The following is a 22,638-nucleotide window of genomic DNA, read 5'->3' on the forward strand; positions in this document are numbered from 1 at the left end:
GATCTCTCCCTTTTACATTCTGCCTTCCATACAAGCTGTCAATTTACTCTCTTGAGGGAGCAGAGCAGTTTTCTTCTCCCTCTCTATTCTCTTGGTCTTCTTGAGGAAATATGCTGTGAAAAGAGCTGATTATTATATGGCACTCCAAGCTCCTTCTCTGAGTCTTGATCTCTCCATCTCACTCACTCTCTCGCCATCATTCCTGCTTTATTTTCCAGTCTCTCTCTCTCTCTCTCTCTCATTCAACCCCTTAATTTCGTCTGCAGATGAGGACTGGTGAAGAAACGTTTTCCTTCACCATGATGTGCTTTCTTTGCTATTGTGTCTCACCAAAAGACTCATTACTGTCCTTCCCCTCATGTTGAAAGTGCTATTTGTGTGAATGAAGGACTAACAGGTGTAGAGAGAGTAACAGAGAGAGAGAGCGAGAGACCGGGAAAGAGAAGGAAGATGTGATCCATCTCAATAAAAGAAAAAGTATGGTGTCATTAATGCTTTTTATTACATGGTGGGAAAAAAGCACACTTAGCAGTTTATAGATCTTAAGGTGGCCGACATGAGGTTCAACAATACACACAAAAAGATCTATACATAAGGTGATGATCTTCCTCTCTCTGTAGAAAATCAAAAGTGTTTCTTGTCCAGTGTTTAAAGCAAAAAAACACAATTTACTACACTTTGGGATTAGTTACACAATAAAACCAAAACGTCCAACAGAGGTTTTGTGTTTTCTGTGGATTTTGCCTCATCTGGTCCATAAAAGCATCGTCACAGACACATATTCTTTGCAAAAAAATTTGGGGATGCTTTTGGATCACTATTAATTTATCCACATTACACATCCATCTGTAACTGTAATACATTGTTGATATATTCACACATCTCTGCACCTATTAAACCAACTCATTCACCAGTTTTGGGCAACTAAGCCACATTCATCCAAATATATCTGTCGCTTTTTCCCAGCTATCCACGCAGGCTTTCATATCCTATTCTTCAATAAATGCATCCATCTATCCATCTGGCCATGATGCTTTGTCCTCACACACATCACTACATGCTGGCTTTTGTGCATTCATTACTCTCCATTTCTGACATGAAAGACATCTCACTTTGGACATTACAGACCTCAGTCCTTTCCCCTGCCAATCCCAACCACCCACTTATCTGCCACTTTCTTTTTCTTGGTTTTTTTGCCTTACATTGCTCCTCTGCATCCTAGATGAAACGACAAAGCTCAGATTCTTTCCTTCTATCAGCCATCCAGCTATCATGCACGTCATCACACACAGTCTCTTATCCTGCTCTTTTTTTCCTTTTGCCATAAGCCTGCAATTATAGACCCTGCCACAAGACACAGGAGTGAATATGCGCCTTACTGCAATCACTCGTTCGTCTCTTACTCCACCTTTTTCTGCAGTGGACTCAGCTGCAGACACTCACTGTTGCACCTCTCTCTCGACCTCATTTGTACACATTGAAAACAAAATAAACCAAAAAAAATCCAAATTTTAATTAATCACTCCATAACGAACTCCACCTGCTGCCACTGTGCTTCTACCTCAGCCCTTTTCCCCATTACTGTTTCTTACAGAATGGCTTCTTGAAACCACTTCTGATGAGGCTTCAGTGAACAGTAGGTCAACTGTATCAAGTGAAGGGTCAGATGCATCTCTCGGGTCATGTGTCAGGTATTTAGTGGATTTATAAAGAATATAGCTTTCAGATACTGTTCACCTGCTATATTTATATATGTTTTTTCTTAACTTTGGAATTTTTAATAGACTCAACAAAATGGGAAAACATTTTGTATACTCGTACAATAAGCCTGTCTTTTCCAGACACTATTGTTTTTCCCAGAGAGTAGGTCGATTACTACGCTCCGCTTAAGTGCAACTCAGTACCATTAAGAGCTGACAATGCAGGTCATCAGGATTGCAGATCGTCAGTATCACTGGAGATTTTACTTAATATAACTCAGTGCTTAATTGCAAATACACCATGGAAAGCAGAGAAGCATAAACGGAACTTTTCAAGTTCAGACACAATATTTAATTAAGACAAACACTAATGTTTGCCTCTGTTTGTCTTTTAGCTTGATTTCTTAGTTGCCTTCCTTCAGTTCATTTGATACTTCTCCAAATAAATTCTCTACATTTTGTTGTCATTTGCTAAGTCCTTGACTTGCTCAAGTACCAGCAAGTCAAGACAGTCAAACTCAAAAACCTTCACAGCAGCAGTTTTGTTTGCAAAGGGATATAAAAAAAAAATCAAAAAAAATCAAAAAAAAAAATCAATGTTTCCTATTCAGCTACTGCAATTCCAAAAGATTCTCTCTCTTCTTCCTTCTGTCAAACTCAACCTCTTAACATAAATTCTCTTCTACTTCTCAGTGACCTTATCTCCCTTCTCACCTTAAAAAATTCCAGAATTTCACCTTGGGTAAGGGAATAGCTGGAAATATATGTATTTGCCCATTAAGCATGAAAAACAGTGTGCAGGTAGAGTGCTGGGTTGTTGCTGGATCTGAATGGGCATTCAATATGTGAATATTTCCAAAAGTTAGCACAATCGACCCACAATTAGTCTGTGTTGCACTATTTACACCATTTATATATGTGCAGCCCTGTTTGTTTTTAACCATTACTTAGTGATAACGATCAAGTATGGACATCTAACAGTGCCCGTCTCGTTAAAATGAGTCAAAGTTCCATGAATCCGAGTTTAATCAAGCTTAGGGATGCTGGAGTGTAACTGCCTCCTCTACAGAGGTTTTCGAGAAAACAAGTTACCAGTAGACGTTTGGGTAAACTGGCTCTATACAGGCCCATCGTTTCATTTTTGAAGGGATTACTGGTGTGTTGTTTTTTTGTTTTTTCATTTTCTTTTAGTGCTGCCTGAGGTGATTTTGGTTCATCTATCTTGAAGTGTGATCTGATGTGTGTGTGTATGAATTTATGGGCAATCCACATGTTTCTTTAGTGTCCAACAAAATAAGGCCTGGATTATTGTGTAAGATTTTCTTTTGGAAGACTGCAAGCGTTTGAGAATGAAGCTGGGTGAGGGGCGAATGCTTGTGTGCTGGATGACCTGCGGGATTCATAAAGCTAGTAGTTTTACAAGGCCTAGTCTCCTCTTCTGAACTTTTTACTGCTGAGTGACGTGCCACTTGGCTTCCTGTGAAATCCTTCTTTTCCCTTTCTTTTTTATCTCAGTTTCTGCTCTCCATTTCTCTTTCTGCTTGCTTTCCTCTTCATCCATGCCCCCTCCCACCATGTCTCTGTCTGTTCCTTTCTTCCCCTCCCTCTACATCTGGCAGTAAAGGCTGATGGAGTGTGAAATTAGAAAGTGTATCATATTCTGCTCTGTGGCTCCATGTCCTGAGCTATAAGCTATAGCTAGTCAGAGTGAAAAATAACATGCAGTGAAACAGATACATTAACATGGTTTTGTGTGTACATGTGCGTGTGTGTGTACATGTGCGTGTGTGTGTGTGTTGAAAAGGACAGTTTAGCCGGCCTGCAGCTTATCTGAAATTACTTATCTCACGGATGATACACTGGGGCTTCTTCCTAAACTACAGGACTGAGCATGGATTCAAATTATGGACAAACATAAATACACACCTGACTCAGTTGCTGAGTGCACACAATTTGAATAGCGTGTTGTAAACAAAATTTTAATAGTTTTGATAAAGAAAGTGCACAGAGTGAGATATAGATCCTCTCACTAATTGAAAAAGACAAGACCCCAGTATTTGATCAAATACATCCATAGTCCCAAGAAAGAGTTTGCAGACCAAGATTTCTGTACTTACTGCTGATACAATATATAACCTTCATCTGATTTGCAAAATACATAAAGAACTGAGTGTAAGATGAAGTCCACACCACACTTTATGAGCAATGAACGCATCCTAATCCTGATTTTAAACATTTTTTTGCGACTGTAATTATCTGTTAGGTGTACCTGCTGCACATTACATTTGCTTCCAACACAACTCACCGTCTCAGGTTCACTATTTGTTCCACCTTGGACAACTATCAGTTTGCTTACAGTGTAGCTTACAAAGAGCAACCTACAAACCTTGTTCCCAAGATGCTGTAGCTGATTTGTTCAGAGCACTATCCACCAAGTGGCTATTAGAACAGGAACCAGTAGTACCACATCATGTGAGGTGGTCTTAATAAAAGGGAACACTGGGTCGTGAAAGTATATCGTGGAGTCAGTTAAACTTCAGGGATATATATGTGTCCACTTTGGAAGCATAAGTCACTTTCACCTGCTTTGGTGCAAATTAAAGTGACAGCAGTTGCACAGGAGGCTCAACAACAAAACCTCCAAAAAATAAAATAAAAAAGGAGAATGTCTTTGGAGCCATAGACCATTGTTACTTTTCTTGCCATTCTTGGTATTATGGGAAAGTACCTGCAACCCATTCACATTGCACAAGTGTTCCACTTCTTGCAGTAGGACATTTTCATTGGCGCCAGAAGCTTTTTGTGTCTCCCAGCACCGTCTCAAGAATAGGGAGTAAATACTGTACACAAGAACAGCTGGACAGGTCTGTAAAAGTGCATCAACCAAGCACCAAGACCTAAATCTGCTCTTTTGTACAAGGAGCTCTACCAGAACCCTACAAAATTCTTCAGTAACATGCACACATGTAACCTACTGTGTTAGCATACGGTGCCGTGTACATATTCGCACCGTGCAGTGAGCACTCCTGTGCACAGATCATAATAAAGGACCAAGAACCCTCATGCCGCCCTCACGGAGGCCGATTCTGATAGGCTGAGTAGAAACATGCACAAGTAGCCTGCTGCATGCATTTTATGTCTCCTCCTGTTTCTCATCACATAAAGCAGCAGATACCATGCCTTGTTGCTGGCTCAGTGCCCTTCTATGGTCATGTCCAGCTCTCCTTCACACTCCTGAGACTGTGCTGAGACACAAAACGTCTTGTGAAGGCATGTGCAGAAGTGCAATCCTGGAGGAGCAGGTCTGCTTGTGCAGCCTGAATGGGCTGTAGGTATGGTCACATTGACACACTAGCCTAAAGCGAAAGTAGAGAGAAATTAGTCAGGAGGGAGAAGGAGAGAGCACTGATCTGTAGCCAACATGCACAAAACTTCCCTTTTTGGGAGTTGTGTTGTTTTTGCCTCTCCAGTGGACCAGAGCAGGGATAATGGACTCACAGTGATTTATACTTTGTAACTTGACACATTGATATCCCTGAAGTTTACCTTATATTGTGTTATACTGTGATCACCTGGTGTTCTTCATTTTTTGAACAAGTGTGTTTTTGGTATACTGTATATGAATATTTGAAAGACGATATCTGTTTGTGCATCCATTTAAAAATGTCATAGCACCATAATGAGTGACTGACAAGACAATGACACATCTAGGCATTAATTTAATTACTGTAACTGTAAGCATGCATGTATGTGCTTACCTGCAGCAGACCAGACACCTCTCCTTTCTGAAGCGGCATGGCAATGGAAGGAGTGAACGGCTTACTTTCCTCTACTGGTTTGCCTTTCATGAAGTGTTTTCCTGCCTCATAGACGTCCACCACAATCATCTTTCCTTTAAACTCCACCCTTTTAGGTACCAGCACCTGCAAATCGGAGGACATCATAACTGACTTCACTGCAAAAAAATACACAAATAAAAAACACTTTAAGGCAAAAATTCTAACAACTCCATATTGCTAAAATTTCAAGGTAGAATTTAATGGATTCAAATTGTGTTGTTTGCCGCTTAGTCGCCTTCTGTGGAGTACATGGAAGATAACTAAAAGACTTTACTGTGGCTGACATAAAAAAGCAGACCTATATAACCGTCCACTCCACCAGATAATGTTCCCTGGTTCTTTACATCTGTCAACCTCCATATTGATTTAGCCAGTCCACGGCGTCACAATAAAAACCAACGACGACGACAGCGGAAAAAAACAAACAAACCCCCCCAACTGAGTGCTTTCAGTTCCATTTATGGAAGACCTCAAGGTCGACAAGTACAGGAACAGCTGGGCGCTAAACCAGAGGGAAGGATTTGCTGGTTTGTCTTATTATTTCACCATGGCAACTGCACATCTTAGCTGATCACAGCAGGAAGGAAAGGGAAAACAAAGAGTTATAATTACGGATTCATGTGGAAGGGAATTTGTTCTTAATGACTTATTCCTGTAAATAAAGACTGTATGAAAATACTTTTTCCTTCAAAGACAATTTCAAACTAGCTACAAAGTCAACAAGCTGATAATGATGTATGGTGTATGATTATCGTGCCGATTTACTCCCTTTCTTCGGCTCTTCTTTTCAGATTCAGTCGTTTTATGTAGTAAACACTAATTAAATGATTTGGTGTGTGTGCATTTTTGAAGGATGTCAGGCAGTTATAAAAACTTCTTAAATTCTAATCGCTGCAAAAGTGTGACTTTCTTTGTGAAGAAGGCATCATTTTTTATCAAGCTTTGTGAACACCATAGGAGAATAATAGCAGATGTAAATCCATCCACCTAGATGGTTTACATCTGACACTACACAATAACCTTTGAAAAAGTTGTTTGAGAACTTGTTAGCATATTATTATACATCATCAAAGATAAAGATGATGTACAAAATGAATAATGATGATAATAAGATGGCATGTCACTGATCCTTGTCCCTGCTATAAGTCCTGTAACGTTTTTGTTTAATCCTTTCCAAGGACAGATCAGAGTTTGGGTCATCAGCCTCAGACATGCTGGGAATTCAATGTCTTGTACACATTGGCTTCAGCAAAGCGCTGACGTGCCGACTCGGATCATCTGGTGGTCCGTCTAACCATTACACTACTCTGCAGGGCTTAGGCACTGACTGAGCAGAGAATAGCGTATGAACTGGAGGAGAGATTGTTACTGGTCTGATGGCAGAGGCACGCCTGCCTCAGTGTTAATCTGTCAGCCTTCATCCAGCTGGTAAAATATGATAGGAGACGGAGTGCTGGCCAAACAGACACAAAGCCAGCACGACGTCTGCCCAATCAACACACCTGCTGCTCAACACTCTGACCACAGAGAGAGGCTGTGTGTGTGCGTGTAAGTTACCAGCAGCCAGACTGTGAGTGGAGAGGTGAAACCGCAGGGCTGTGGAAGAGATAGCTGTCTTTGTGTGTGTGTGTAGGTGAGGGTCATTCGTTGCCCATTACATAGTGATTAAATGATGAAAGAGCTTGTCTGATTTCATTGGAAACCCCCTCTCCTGCTGCCTCACTCAGACACTAACACACACACACACACACACACACACACACACACACACACACACACACACACACACAGGTGGGTTGGGTACCTATTACAGCCGTCAGGATAGATATCCATCTGATGGTGTCAAAGTGAAACTAGGCCATTTGTTCACTCTCACACCTCTCTCTTCCTTATTCCTCATTTCCTTCAGCCCGCACATCCTCCTCCTTTCCTTTCCTCTCAAACTCACTATTTCTTTTACAGTTCAACTACCTTAACTTCCCTTTCTCGTCATCCATTATTCCATCCATTTACACTTTTATTGCTACACAATCTTTTTAGAATAATTAGATCTGTATGGATCAATATGGTAAGAATTAAAGTGAGGCTGAACTCACAACATCTGTAATGTATAATGTGTATGAACTGGAGATCAGTGAGCTGCCTTAATGGTCCCATATAACGCTCCTTTTGGACAAGTTAATGTCTCCTGAATGTATCTGTTATGTTTCAGGTCACCACCTTTTGTTTTCTCTGCCATGTGTCTATTAACCTCTCTGTTTTAGACGGATTCCAAATGAAGCTGGTTGTAACTTTCAGTCTGTTGCCCATGACCCCTTTCATGCCCTTTTCCTGTGACTTACCTACTATTGCTATGAACACCTGGGTTAAAACAGAACCAATGTGTTTGCAGTGAGACTCATAAAAGTGAGCGTGTAAGAGGAAGAGCCGGTGCTTTATGAGCACTCGTTTCATAAACATCACCTAAGGCTACGTCCGTCGTTTTCTCTCCATTTTGGCCTCCCGTCCACACCGACACGGAAATGGTGGAAAATCACAGCTTTTGATGGAAAACGCAGCTTTTTGAAAACGCTCTCGAAAACGCGTACATTTGAAAACGGTGCTTTCGCGTCGCAGTGTGGACAGCGAAAACGGAGAGTTTCTAAAACAATGACACATGTTAGTCATGTGATGCAGTCATGTGACCAATTAAACTAAGATAGCGGAGGGCATTATACAGCAGTTGTTTTGCTTGCTCTCAGTTTTAACAGCCCTATTAAATATTAATATCAGTCTGTGCATGCTCCAGATAGCTTTTCTTCAAATTCTTTAACTCTCACTCGCTTTTGCAACTTTGTAGTTTTGTGTTACTCGCAGCAACAACTCCACCTCATTGTTAATCCATTTAAAAAACTGTGCTTTTCCTCATCATTTTTCGGGAAAGCAAATAAGCGGCAGACAGAAATGTGGCACGTCGAATCTTCTTTCGTTTCACGCATGCGCAGGACTGGAACGTAAGCGTTTTCGGCCGTTTCAATGTGGACGCACAACTCTGTGAAAACGACTGAAAACGCTAGTGTGGATGCGGACAAAAACACCATTTTCAAATCTATCCGGGCTAGTGTGGCTGTAGCCTAAGTCAGCGGTCCCCAACCTTTTTTGCGCCACGGACCGGTTTATGCCCGACATTATTTTCACGGACCAGCCTTTAAGGTGTCGCGGATAAATACAACAAAATAAAACTAGTACTGGTACCGAAAAAAAGAAGATTTATTCATAACACACGTGAAAAGACCCAGGAAAACCGAGTTAACGATAAAAACGATAACAAAATAACGCTGAAAACCGATAAAAACCCTGAAAACCACACATTTCATACCTGAGCCTCAACTCTCGCGGCCCGGTACCAAACGACTCACGGACCGGTACCGGTCCGAGGCCCGGGGGTTGGGGACCGCTGGCCTAAGTGACAAAAAAGCTTGATTTTATCAAAGAATGTTGTAGTTACAAACTTATTAAATGGCTATTTTGCAGCAAAATTAGGGATCACTTTGTAAATGATGGGAAGCACGACATCCCACTACAAGTTACTGGCAGCTAATTAAACTGTAGTCTTACACGTGGGCTCTTACAGCTATAAAAATGCAAAAATTCTTCAGGAATGATTTGAAGAAGATGACTGATTTCCAGGTGTTCCCTTTCCCAGCATTCCCAGTCTAATTCATACCAAGCATCTGTTTGATGTGCTGAAAAGACAAGTGTGATTCATGGAGTGTGCACCTCACCACTTACGGGACTTATGGGACTATTGCCTGTGGAGTCTGTTTTAACAGCACTAGAGCGTCCCAAACTATTTTAGGCAAATGTTTAAAGTGTTTGCATGTTCAGCAGGAGTATGGATATTTCAACACAAGAGGGTCAGAGATTGTGCTTAAGTACGGTCAGCTGACACACATGCCAAGACATACACAAATCCAGGCACGCATTAAGGAGTGCGCACTCATGCAACGCACACATGAACCGAGTAACACTTGTAACTGAAGTTTATAGCCTACAGAAGAAAGTGCAAAGGAGGAGGAGAAGAGGGGAGGAGAGGGAAGTGGAAGGGAGGAAAAATTATTACCATCCTTTGCCCTCCCTGCTAATAAAAAGCATAACTTCAAACACGTTTCTGATGATGGTTAAAGCAGGAGGAAATTGATTTATTTGAAGATGTTTTAAAGTGGATTTTTCACAGGTTGAGAGGGTCTTTGAAGCCATGCAAAGGTATATGTGTGTGTGAGGTTGCAGGATGGAATGTTCATGTCTTTAGGGCTGACCTTAATGTTAGTACAGTTAAAAAAAAAAATAGTACTGCTGCTATCAGCCTCCAAATGCTGCCATGACCACCGCAGGGTGTATGTGTGTATTTGTGAGTGTGCTTGATATTACAACTAACCTAGTTTACTCAATACAAGCTCAAATATTTGACACCTAATGTGACTAGTCCTGAGACATGAAGAAGAGTTGGAAAAGTTTCACACTGAAAAAACATATTCGTTAAATTATTGATTAATTTGCCTTTCCGCTAGAGTTTTCTATGGAGGAAAGTGTATGTGGAGAGCATCTTAAGCATTATTGATGCATACAGTGCAAGAGCTTGGCTAAATGGTTCTTTAGCAGACAAGCTATTCATAAGTCTGTGCACTTAGATTAAATTTTCACTATCAAAATATTTTTTTAAATATTACCACACTAAAATTCACACTTTTTATTTGGTAGAGAACAATTAAATTCAGCAAAGGCACAGCTCACAGTTATCCTCACTGGCTCCTTGAGATTGCATTTAAGAAATATATTTGATATATAAACGGTGAGAAACAAACACGATTTATGGATTCTGTGCTTGAGTCGTTGGTTAATGTATCTGGACAATAACCTTACCTGTTCGTAGTACTTGTTGTGAGCCACATAGTATTGGGAATCAAATGACTCCTCTGTCACCAACACATGCTGTCTCTCCCCTACCTGCACAGACAGAGGGAGGAAGAGTGAAAAGGAGAGAGAAAGAAGTTATCCAATGGATTTACTCAGACAAAAAGGAAAAATTGTACTATATTAAAGGTGGACATCAATTAACCACTCACAATAAACAAGCTGTAAAGCCATTTGATTTAAGCTCATCCAATAAAACTGTGCTAGTTTTGCTGAAAAAGAATACATTTACTGCTGCAGCGTACACATGCACAGCAGACGTTTATGAATGTCTGCCGTGCATAGATGCGTTGGCTATGGGGTTGCAGTTTTTGTTACATAGGCCGCGTTTCTTCTTCAGTTTTAATTAAAGCAAGCTTCCTCAGTCAAGCTTCTATTCACGGAGATCCAAAATTCAATAAAAGCTTTGCTCTTTCACGTTTTTTTCAAGTTTTATGTTAGTGCCCGCTGTTCACCTTTTAATTAAAATCTCAAGGTTTCAGAGCCACTTCAGTTTTAGTGCTTTGCAAAGAGATGGCGAGCACTATTCAGTTCAGAAAACTGCATTTAAAAAAAAAAGAAGAAGAAAAAAAAGTCTACACACGATGCAATTCAGATGCATACAGAAAACAGTCTATTCAGGACATCAGAAAATCAAATACTACAAGGTCTCCCCATCTGGCAATTTAGTGTCGGATGAAATGAGAGAAAGCACATTTTTGTGGAGGAATGTTGTTGACTCTCCGAAGGATTCATAGAAGAGTAGAATAACTTTTTTGAAAGTTCTACAGGAAAGAATAAAATCTATTTAGGACTAGTTTTCTTACCAAAAAGGGGGAAGCGTTTCCACATTTGAACAAGAATCAATTCATCACAGTTTCTGTGCTTCATGACTATATATACGCCCGTACATTTCCTAAACGGCTAATTCATTTTAAACATAATTTAACAGGTATAAATTATGCATTAATACTTCCCTTCATCTCTGACGTAACTTTGGCCAGTATCACCTTTAGGGTCATCTTCTTGGACAGCCGTGACTAAAAGTGACCAATGGATCAGTAGCTTCACTTGTGTTAAATCCTTGTATTTTCACTCTTCTCTTTATGGTAGACTTGATTAATGCGCACATGCATCACCTGGCATGCAGCCTGTTTCAGTTGCTCCTTTTTCTCCATATTTGAACTTTTAATTATTTTCTTTGTCTTTTACTTAGTATTAGATTGTTTGTTTTCATAGTTTTCTCATACATAATTTCCTGCCTCCTGGAGATTTTTCATGACCTTGTTGTGAAGAGGTTTTTCTATATCATGACTGATCACCACACACCCGTCTTGAGGATTTCCAGGCCGGTTTATGTTGCCAAACACAGCACAATGTACCAAACTGTGGATGTTCTAATGTTCACACCGTCTCTCAGATGGATTTGTTTTCTTTTTGCAGGCTAAGACAACTTGCACTGATATCTGCTTCGACTTGGGGTTCACAGAAGTACTTTTTAAAAGCCAACATGAGAGTTTAAACCGAAGCCAGGCTTTGATCTTCTAATTAATGAAAAAACAATAATGAAAAAAGTAGCCATACTTTTTAATTTAACAGTTTTGAGTAAACTGTCCATTTCATTTGAGCCCATGAAAACAGGCTGACAGCATTCAGGGCTTAAAGCAACACTGTGCAACTTCAACTGTGAGAAAAGTGTCACCGTTTAAACATTTTTGGACCTAACTGCATTTGAAAATGTTTCAAATTCAGGTGTCCTGTGGGTAGCATTTGCATTTTAACTCTGTCAGTGATGAGACCTTTACTCAGAGTATGCTGACTGATCATTTCCTTAGCAAAATGTCAGAGCCTTAGAAGTCATGGCTCTGACATATCGCCCAAGGTATTTCCATTTTTGCAGACGTCCATATTCTGCGCTCTCTTCTTCCTTTTTTTTTTTTCCATGTTTACCCTTTTTCTTACATCCCTCTCTACTGTCTCTGGGCTGTCTCTTTGTTTTCAGCCACTTCCTCTCATCATTGACTGACTCTCACAGAGAACACCTGCAGAGGATGAGACAGACTCAAAAAGCAATCAAATAAATTGTTTTTATTTGAAGGGTTTTATTTTCAGGGGGAGAAGTGGGTAAAAAACAAACAAACATAAGACCATTATTACTGGACAGCAAGCACTCAATTGTTGCCTTTCTTAGTGCACTTAAACTGAAAACAAAATATTTTTCCAGGAAGATAAAAAATACCTTTTATTTAGTCAGTCAAATTCTCCTTTCCCCTTCAAGTACATTACAAAATTATAAATATAAAATGTATGTGGAAATGTATGCACACACACTAATGTTGCCTGAGTGCATCTAAAAAAGAAAGTATTGTTGAAAAAGTTATTTTTTGTAATTTAATTGATAAAAATGTAATTTTCATGGAGTCTAAGTGCATATGTCAAACTTCTCTTTAATTTTAATTTTGATTGAACCCTGGTATCTTTAATTCAGCTTTTCAACACATTACTGCTCAAACAGTAAAATACTGTGTAGCTTAATTTAGCTCTGTACATGCAAACACAATCTTGGGGAAGACTGCAAACTTGACAGTGGCCCAGATGACCATCATCAACACCGTCTAGAAGGAAGGCGAGCCACAGAAGGTCATTTCAAAAAAGGCTGACTGTTCACAGTGCTGCATGGAAAACTAAGTGGTAGAGGAAAGTGTGGCAGGAAAAAGTGCACACACAAGCAACAGGGATGACCGTAGCCTTAAGAGGACTGTCAAGAAAAGTCGATTCAAGAACACGGGGAATGAAGCCACAGATGGGTAGGAATGTGGCTAAACTGTCACATTACCAATGTCAAGCCACCCCTGAACCAGAGACAACGTCAAAAGTGTCTAAGTACTGAACTGCTGCTCAGTGGTCCTTTTTAGATGAAAGTAACATTTTAAGTCAAGGAAATCAAGGTCCTATAAACAGTCTTAAGGTCCTACGGCAGGATAATTCAAGCTAGTGTGAAGTTTATTCATTCTGTACTGATTTAGGGTCCCATGTGGTCATCTTCTAATGGTGGTGAAGGTTTACCCACTATGTATGATCAAGTCAAAAAGTCAATGTTGCAACCTACTGGAGGTTTCAGAGCATTTCATGCATTCTTTCGCTGACAAGCTTCATAGAGATGCTGATATCTTTTCCAGCAGGACTCAACACTTTCTCACAGTACCAAAACTGCTGACCAACTTTTACTGTACTTGATTGACCTTTATATTTACCATTTTGAATTAAATAAAAAATAAATAATGTAAATATTGTAAGGAGTAGTTCCAAAGTAGTTCTCCAGTTATAACAGTTTATGCATGCATTTGTTTTGGCTTGTTTTTTCCTCTCATATCTGCGTATGTATGTGTATTTAGATTTGTATTTACTCCATCTGTTGAAGAACGTCACAGCTTTACAAAGAAGGACTGAATGTCTTTACACAGCATGATGGTTTTTTATTTCACCATCCAGAGAGCAACATCCCAGGATACACCGAAGATCCAGTAAAGATTTGCGGGATCATGTGTTTAATTGATAATTAATCCACATCATAACAAGAACAAGGAGATGACTGTGGCTTTGAATTTTAATCACCATTTTTATCTGTGCCACTAAACATCATCCAAATGATTTTGCTGCTGTCGTTTTCATTTTGAGCAGGAAGACTAATCCGGGCGAGAAGCAGTCGGTGCATGTTGTAGTGGGATACGTAACGTCATTCAGACATAGGTTAGTATTACATTCATGCCCGTCACAGCTTCATTCAGACATTCCCACAATGATGCAACAAACCACTATTACAGAATTATTTAATACGTGCAAGATTTCACAGCACAGCAGCTGATATTTAATGCATTGGGTTAGAGTTTTCTTCACATGGGGACTACATTTTAATACTTAAAGCAGTCAACTAATAAAAAAAAGCAGCTCAAGTATATAAATCACTGATCCCTGTCGTCGTGTTCAAATGTCTGCAATTATTTTTTCAGTTATTTACGACATTATGAGTGTACTGTAACTACTGTTACACCATGTGTGTAAATGCATGCACCTCTTTCAATTTGGAGAAGGTTGCTGACGGACTGTGATGTTGTGTGGTGCTGCAGGTATGCAATAAAGAAAGTGACAAAAAAAAAAAAAAAACTTTGTCAGAAACAGTATTGTAGTTTCTTCTTTTGAGTCGTAAACCTGAACATCCGCCTTTGGTTTGTTCTGAAATGTTGAAAAGCTCAGTTTGTGTGGAGAAGAATCCTGAACACCACTGTTGAGCAGTGGCTTGTAGACTTACAAACACAACGCTAAATGCCGTTCTAGCAACCATTGTACATTTTATCACAACAGTCTTGCACAGACGCACTCATTTTTACCTCAACTATCCTCTGCACTCATTATCCATCCATATGATTCTTATATACACACACAGTTTATCACACAAACACATACATAAACATACACAATACATAAACGTTGCTCAACTATGACATACGCACAAAGTGGCACACACACGGCTTTTTTGTAGCTACTTGTAGAAAGATAGTTTGTTTTGTTGGCTGCTGAACAATCGCTGTGGGGTGTGATTTAACAGGGCTAAAGAAAGAAGCTCTGATCTTTAGGAGGTTCTCTTTGATTCTTGAAAGATGAAGGGAAAAATCGCCCCTGTTGGTCTGGGTATTTTGTTTTAGCCTCAAAGTAAAAAACAATATAAAAGAGACTCAAATTTTTAAGTGTTGGCCATGAAACAGAGGGGATTATGGGTGGTTTTGGTTTAATGATTGCAGGGACAAATGTAAAATCAAATCAAGTTATACAAATAAACTGTTCTACACAAGGCATAATTACTTTAGACAGAGTAATAGCTTACAAATGATGAAGACACAAGGAATAGACGCAAGAAAGGTTGGAAAACAAATGAAAAAAGGATCAACATTGAAGAAATTTAGTCAAACTAAGCTAAAACAGAATAGCCTGGGATCAGATATCAGATCTTTGTCCCAGTCAAAGCCTCTACAAGCTGGTCCAGGTCAATAACTTCACACACATACACACCAGCACCAGCAGTTTCTTCACCAAGTCAATAAACCTTCCTAACACTCTGTTCGGGCAATGCACTTGACTGTTTTTACAGCAGATTCAAATTGCATTGTGCTTGTTTCTCTGAGCCCTTCAGAACTGCAACAATATAAAGTATATAAGAAGAAATGTGTGGTTTGCTAGCCTGTGGAAACTATCACTGTTTTACCTACCTCCAGCAAGTAAAGGAAAGTGAGATCAACCATAATCTGACAGCTGAATTTACAGTTTGATAATGCATGACTCCAAATAAGCAGTGATTATGTATAATTAAGTAATGACTACTGAATATTTTAGGGGGGGGAAATAGAGAAGTTAGCTTAGAAAACAATGCAACAGTTCTGGTTAATCTTAAATATGTCAAACTCTGATTACACACAAATTAAAGCATACACAGAAAAGGAAACGAAGCAATCAATGTCTTTAAGCTTTCAGGGAGGAACTACACTTTGAGAAAAAATGTTGGAAATTTCAGTGGTAAAATTAAGTGAAAAGTTCTTTTATAGCTTTTAAAGGAAGTTTGAAAGTCCTTCAGATCTGCCCAGATCTACACACAAACACTCCTGCTAGTAAGAAAAGCGGACCATGAATGCATGAATAACTCTTTTAAAGGTGGTTGTGTGTGAAGATTTTTCTGTTTGACGGAAACAGAAAAAATAAATAAATTAAAACCTGGTGCTTGTTAATCCAAAGTAGTCTCCATCCACCTGCCTGAAACTTCAGTGCCTACATGTACATTGGTGGGAACATAGTTTGCAACTGTAAATGTGAAAATCCATTACGGTGGAATTCATTCTTTTAACACAAAATACACAATAACGCCATAATGCAGATTAAATCATACAAAGGGAAACTTCTCATGCTTTTGAGATTATGCATATGATACACAAAAATTATCCTGTAACATTGTCTCTTACAAAACAAGTTCACGGTGACATTTAAAGTGCTTATTGGCTTTTTTTCTTTTAAGTATTTTTCAAGGATTTCAATATTTTGGTGACTATAGATTAGAAATATCCCTGCTGTTGTGAGGTTTTAACTTATACGGATGTTTATACAGACCTGATGAGAGTATTTAATTACACAATTTGGGGCGGGGGACTAAAATGCTGTCTGGAAATTTAAAACCTCCCTATTTCCCTGGATATTTCAGTAAATCATTTGCTGATTTAATAAAACATATACAATAGAGTCAAAGCTGAAGGAAAAATCAGTGTTTGTGCTTATTTTCTACTTGGAACCTTGAGTATCAGTGAACCATTGACCGAGCCATATAATAGTCAAGACTGAAAAACAGCTTGGAACAAGTTGAAGAGCTGGAATACAGCAGAATAGTAACTCTTCAATGACATGCCCATTGTAGAGTCTTTACTTTACAATGCAAAGCTCCTTGAAAGCGACTGATATTATATGCAGGTACTATATAAATAAATAAAAATTGCATTTGAAGGTTGTCTATGGAAGAATAATGACGGATTAATAGGAGACAGAAGTATAATGGAAAATCTGTAACAGTTCAGGTTTGGAGTTAGCCACACTAGTTGTAATGGTAAAGGTTAGGGTAAAGAGCTTTGCGGAAAAAATACGTCAATGAGGATCATCACAAATACAGAAAGGGGAGTGTGGATGTGTATGAAGGCCTAGCTATCTCCTGGATCATAACAAACTCTCACAATACACACAGGACAAAAGCAGTCACAATAACAACTTGTCCAGCAAAGCACTTTATAAACAGAGTCTAACCCAAGCTCCACTGTTATCATCTTCAATGCCCTGTACCAACACAGAGCAGAGCAGCTATCTGAACGTTACCCCAACAGAGGTCGATTATCTTGTTAATAATTTCACCTCCTCACTACGTACGACTCTGGATACTGTAGCTCCTGTGAAAACTAAGGTCTCTAATCAGAAGTACCTGACTCTGTGGTATAATTCTCAAACACGTAGCCTAAAGCAGATGACTCGTAATCTGGAGAGGAAATGGCGTGTCACAAATTTAGAGGATCATCATTTAGCCTGGAGAAATAGTTTGCTGCTTTATAAGAAAGCCCTCCGCAAAGCCAGAACATCTTACTATTCATCACTGATTGAAGAAAATAAGAACAACCCCAGGTTTCTCTTCAGCACTGTAGCCAGGCTAACAAACAGTCAGAGCTCTTTTGAGCCAACCATCCCTTTAATGTTAACTAGTAATGACTTCATGAACTTCTTCACAAATAAAATTCTTATCATTAGAGAAAAAATTACCAATAATCATCCCACAGATCTAATATTATCTACAGCTACTCTTAGTACCACTGATGTTCATTTACACTCTTTTTCTCCAACTGATCTTTCTGAGTTAACTTCAATAATTACTTCCTCCAAACCATCAACGTGTCTTTTAGACCCCATTCCTACAAAACTGCTCAAAGAAGTCCTGCCATTAATTAATGCTTCAATCTTAGATATGATCAACCTATCTCTAATAATCGGCTATGTACCACAGGCCTTCAAGCTGGCTGTAGTTAAACCTGGCCTCTGACAGTGGACTCATCTCTGTGCTTGTCCTGCTAGACCTTAGTGCAGCATTTGATGCTGTCGACCATAATATCCCATTAGAGCGATTAGAACATGCTGTAGGTATTACAGGTACTGCACTGCAGTGGTTTGTATCATATCTATCTCATAGACTCCAATTTGTGCATGTAAAAGGAGAGTCCTCTTCACGCACTGAGGTTAATTATGGAGTTCCACAGGGTTCAGTGCTAGGACCAATTCTGTTTACATTATACATGCTTCCCTTAGGCAGCATCATTAGAAGACATAGCATAAATTTTCACTGCTATGCTGATGACACTCAGCTCTATCTGTCCATGAAGCCAGATAACACACACCAATTAGTTAAACTGCAGGAATGTCTTAAAGACATAAAGACCTGGATGGCCGCTAATTTTCTGCTTCTTAATTCAGATAAAACTGAGGTTATTGTACTCGGCCCTGAAAATCTTAGACATATGGTATCTAACCAGATTCTTACTCTGGATGGCATTACCTTGGCCTCCAGTAACGCTGTGAGGAACCTTGGAGTCATTTTTGACCAGGATATGTCCTTCAACGCACATATTAAACAAATATGTAAGACTGCTTTCTTCCATTTACGCAACATCTTTAAAGTTAGAAATATCCTGTCTCAGAGTGACGCTGAAAAACTAGTTCACGCATTTATTACTTCCAGGCTGGACGACTGTAATTCATTATTATCAGGATGTCCAAAAAACTCACTGAAAAGTCTTCAGCTAATCCAAAATGCTGCAGCAAGAGTGCTGACAGGGACTAGAAAGAGAGAGCATATTTCTCCTGTTTTGGCTTCCCTTCATTGGCTTCCTGTTAAATCCAGAATTGAATTCAAAATCCTGCTCCTCACATACAAGGTCTTAAATAATCAGGCCCCATCTTATCTTAATGACCTTGTAGTGCCATATCACCCTATTAGAGCACTTCGCTCTCGCACTGCAGAACTACTTGTTGTTCCTAGAGTATTTAAAAGTAGAATGGGAGGCAGAGCCTTCAGTTTTCAGGCCCCTCTTCTGTGGAACCAGCTTCCAGTTTGGATTCAGGAGACAGACACTATCTCTACTTTCAAGATTAGGCTTAAAACTTTCCTTTTTGCTAAAGCATATAGTTAGGGCTGGACCAGGTGACCCTGAATCCTCCCTTAGTTATGCTGCAATAGACGTAGGCTGCCGGGGGATTCCCATGATGCATTGAGTTTTTCCTTTCCAGTCACCTTTCTCACTCACTATGTATTAATAGACCTCTCTGCATTGAATTATATCTGTTATTAACCTCTGTCTCTCTTCCATAGCATGTCTTTTATCCTGTCTTCCTTCTCTCACCCCAACCGGTCGCAGCAGATGGCCGCCCCTCCCTGAGCCTGGTTCTGCCAGAGGTTTCTTCCTGTTAAAAGGGAGTTTTTCCTTCCCACTGTCGCCAAAGTGCTTGCTCATAGGGGGTCATATGATTGTTGCGTTTTTCTCTGTATCTATGAAGCGCCTTGAGGCGACTTTTGTTGTGATTTGGCGCTATATAAATAAAATTGAATTGAATTTACAGAGAAAGGCTCTTTAGACAGCTTAATATTCTTGTTGATTAACTTTGTTTGTTTGCCTTAAGGCTCTGAATCAGACCCGTAAAGTGTTCTTGGCCTTGTAATGTCCACTGTCCTCTCTCAGAGCTAAGGGAAGTGTTGGCAGTTTTTACCCAAGCAGAATGCTTCATGTCTGCATCAAATCTACAAGCCCCCTCCAGGTCCTCTCCAGCACTCACAGAACTCATCAGACCAAAGCTCTCTCATGCATGTGAATACAATTAAAAAAAGAGACTTTAATAACATTGAGCTGGTGATTCAAAGGAAACAACTGTTAAACAGAAGGGAATAAAAAAAATAATTTTTTAGCAAGAAGACTAAAACCCACAATAAAGGAAATGTGCAAAATTAGTAGAACTAGTACAACCCCAATTCCAAAAATGTTATTAAAAAAATAGAATTCAATGATTTACAGATCTGGTAAACCCATATCTAGTTCACAGTAGAACATAAAAATCAAGTATTTAAACAGACAATTTAGTATTTCATTAAAAAGTATTTGCTAATTTTAAATTTGATGCCAGCAACACGTCTCAGGAAAGCTGCGATGGGAACGATAAAGGCTGGAAAAATAAGTGGTACTAAAAAGAAACAGGTTGAGGAACATTTTATAACTAATTTGGTTAATTGGCAACGGGTCAGAAACATGAGGAGATCTAAATCAGAGATTAGATTAGAAATCTCCGTATGCTGACAAGGCTAAACGTCAGCGCAGGATGCCTGTAATCTTCAGGCGACACTGCTTGAAAAACAGGCATGGCTCTGTCATGGAAGTGCATGGGGGTCAGGAACGCTTCCGGAAATCGTTGTCTGATCACAGTTCAATGTCCCATCCACAAATGCAGGATACATTTCAAAAGCACTGCAAAGGCAAATTGGAAAAGTGTTCTGTGGACAGACAAATTGAGATGTTAAATTCTCTTTTAGAAAACATGAATGTTGCATCCTTGAGACTAAAGAGGCAAAAGGACCATCCGGCCTGCTGTCAGCGCAGAGTTCTCCAATGGTTTTAGAATAACACATGCTCCCTTCAGAGAATATCTTTTTCAGGGAAGGCCTCATCCTAAATCGCATACTCCTGCCATTACAACATCATGGCTTCGTAGTAGAAGAGTCCAGGTGAAGTACTGGCATGCCTGGAGAATATACCCTCTACTGGTTCAACACATGGACCACCTAGGGGAGATTTTTTACTAGGTAAAAATCCAGAAACTGATGTTATATGATCGATAACATACACAAGTCTGCAACTGCTAGCATTCCCTAACTGAATGATTGAATTCTGCCACGTGTATGGGTCTGAACACATATGCATAACTGTGTGTGACTGTGTGAACATCGTTTTTGCGCCACAAAATCCAGCCAAGACTGTTGAGCAGCTTGAATCCTATATCAGATGAGAATGTGACAACATTTCTCTCCCAAAAGTTCAGCAACTGGTCTGCACAGTTCAGAGACTTTTATGCACTGTTGTTAAAAGAAGAGGGGTTACTACACAATTGTTAATATGTGTGCAAATTTAAAAAGTGTTAGTGTTTGAACTTTGAATGCTACAAAATGCTGGTTACGCTTGCACCAAGAACACAGACTTTCCAAGCCTGAAGGACGGCATCCTTGCTGTTCTCCCATATAACAAAGCAAAGTTCTTTATAGTTTTCTTGAATGCTGAGGTCATAATATGTCTTGTGTCAAACAAGGACTTTCAAGAAGTTTCACAGAGTCTTTACTAAAGAATTGAAAGCATGCGAAGGTTAGCGCAAAATCATCACAATAACAATGAACAGGTTTGGTATTCAGTGTCAGTTTTGGTAACATGTTCCAAAACATTCTCACAGTACTTCTAAATTGACAAAAAAAAAAAAAACAACCTCAAAGGGAAACCTTGTACAAAGCACCTACCTTTTAAACCCTATTTAATGAGCTATTTTATTCTGTGTTTACGTAAAATGGAATGTCTGCCTGCATTTGATTTAAATGCCCAAAAGTGAGCATACAAGAAAACTCCATACACCAAACATCAACAACCAAAGTCCTATAATAAAGCTTTTCTATCAACGCAAAAACACAACAATCACAAAGTGCTGGGCTCCATTGCAAATAATAATGTCCTTCATTCTGAGCAGCAGACTTGAAATCTGCTCTTAACAATAACTTCTGCAACTAACACATCGTCGGGTTACATGATTAAACTATTTGATTCCAAAACCTTTCATTTTACTTCTTGTGAAAACAATTAATGCTCGTGTTACTGCTGATCGCACCAGTTTATTAAACATTCTTTACCCTTACAAAAGGTTTAAGTCACATTCCTAGCCGGCCCCAAAATACTGATTCTGCTTAATACTTAATATTGCCTGTAGGCACTGTGGTACCTCTCCTTGATCTTAATTTGAACCAAAGATGTCAATGTTGGATTCGTCACTCTTTAAGACCTGTTCCAGAGTCACACCTCAGCCTTTTCTGGCCGCTTCCCCTCTTTAAGAATGGCTTCTCGACAGCTGTCCTCCTATTGAGAGCACTTCTGTTGAAGCTTCAGCAAATGGTGGGTCAACTGGATCACTTGAAGGGCCTGATGCATCTCTTGGGTCTTTTTTATTACAATGTGTTTTTATTAGTTCTTGAAAATAGGAGAAGCGACCCAAGACTTTTGCATAGCGCTGCATATTTACACCTTTTATTTTCACTAATGCTGACGTTACCCTTGAACTAAGGACGGTATCTACCACTGACATAAAATTCTTTATAGCAGAAAGTTCCTACAGTCATAACTGTGGGTTAAGTGAAAAGACTGGATGTTTTAGCATCTAGAAGGCATTTGCTCAAAGCTTTACAAGCTTTAATTATTTTGTTGGAATAAGTTGGAATAACATTTCTTGTTTATTACAATTGTTTTTTGAAAAAGAGACGTTGACCTCGATGAGACTTTCTAAATACATATCGTTTGCTA

At 39.3% G+C, this 22,638-nt stretch overlaps 1 protein-coding gene across 1 annotated transcript in view; it reads right to left on the reverse strand.

The window, feature by feature from the left end:
* Positions 1–22,638, reverse strand: part of cdkal1 (CDK5 regulatory subunit associated protein 1-like 1) — a 260,633-nt gene that overhangs the window by 9,455 nt on the left and 228,540 nt on the right. Inside the window, exons 13-14 of the mRNA XM_085366272.1 lie at positions 10,442–10,525; positions 5,459–5,623 (exon numbers count right to left, since the gene is read on the reverse strand). Coding sequence (XP_085222398.1) covers positions 5,459–5,623; positions 10,442–10,525 — 249 coding nt within the window. The remainder of the gene's footprint in view (positions 1–5,458; positions 5,624–10,441; positions 10,526–22,638) is intronic.

The sequence above is a fragment of the Diplotaxodon limnothrissa genome, linkage group LG11 (genome assembly GCF_057381915.1).
Source record: "Diplotaxodon limnothrissa isolate DT_005_m linkage group LG11, D_limnothrissa_male_GT1.1, whole genome shotgun sequence".
In the NCBI taxonomy this organism is placed as follows: Eukaryota; Metazoa; Chordata; class Actinopteri; order Cichliformes; family Cichlidae; genus Diplotaxodon; species Diplotaxodon limnothrissa.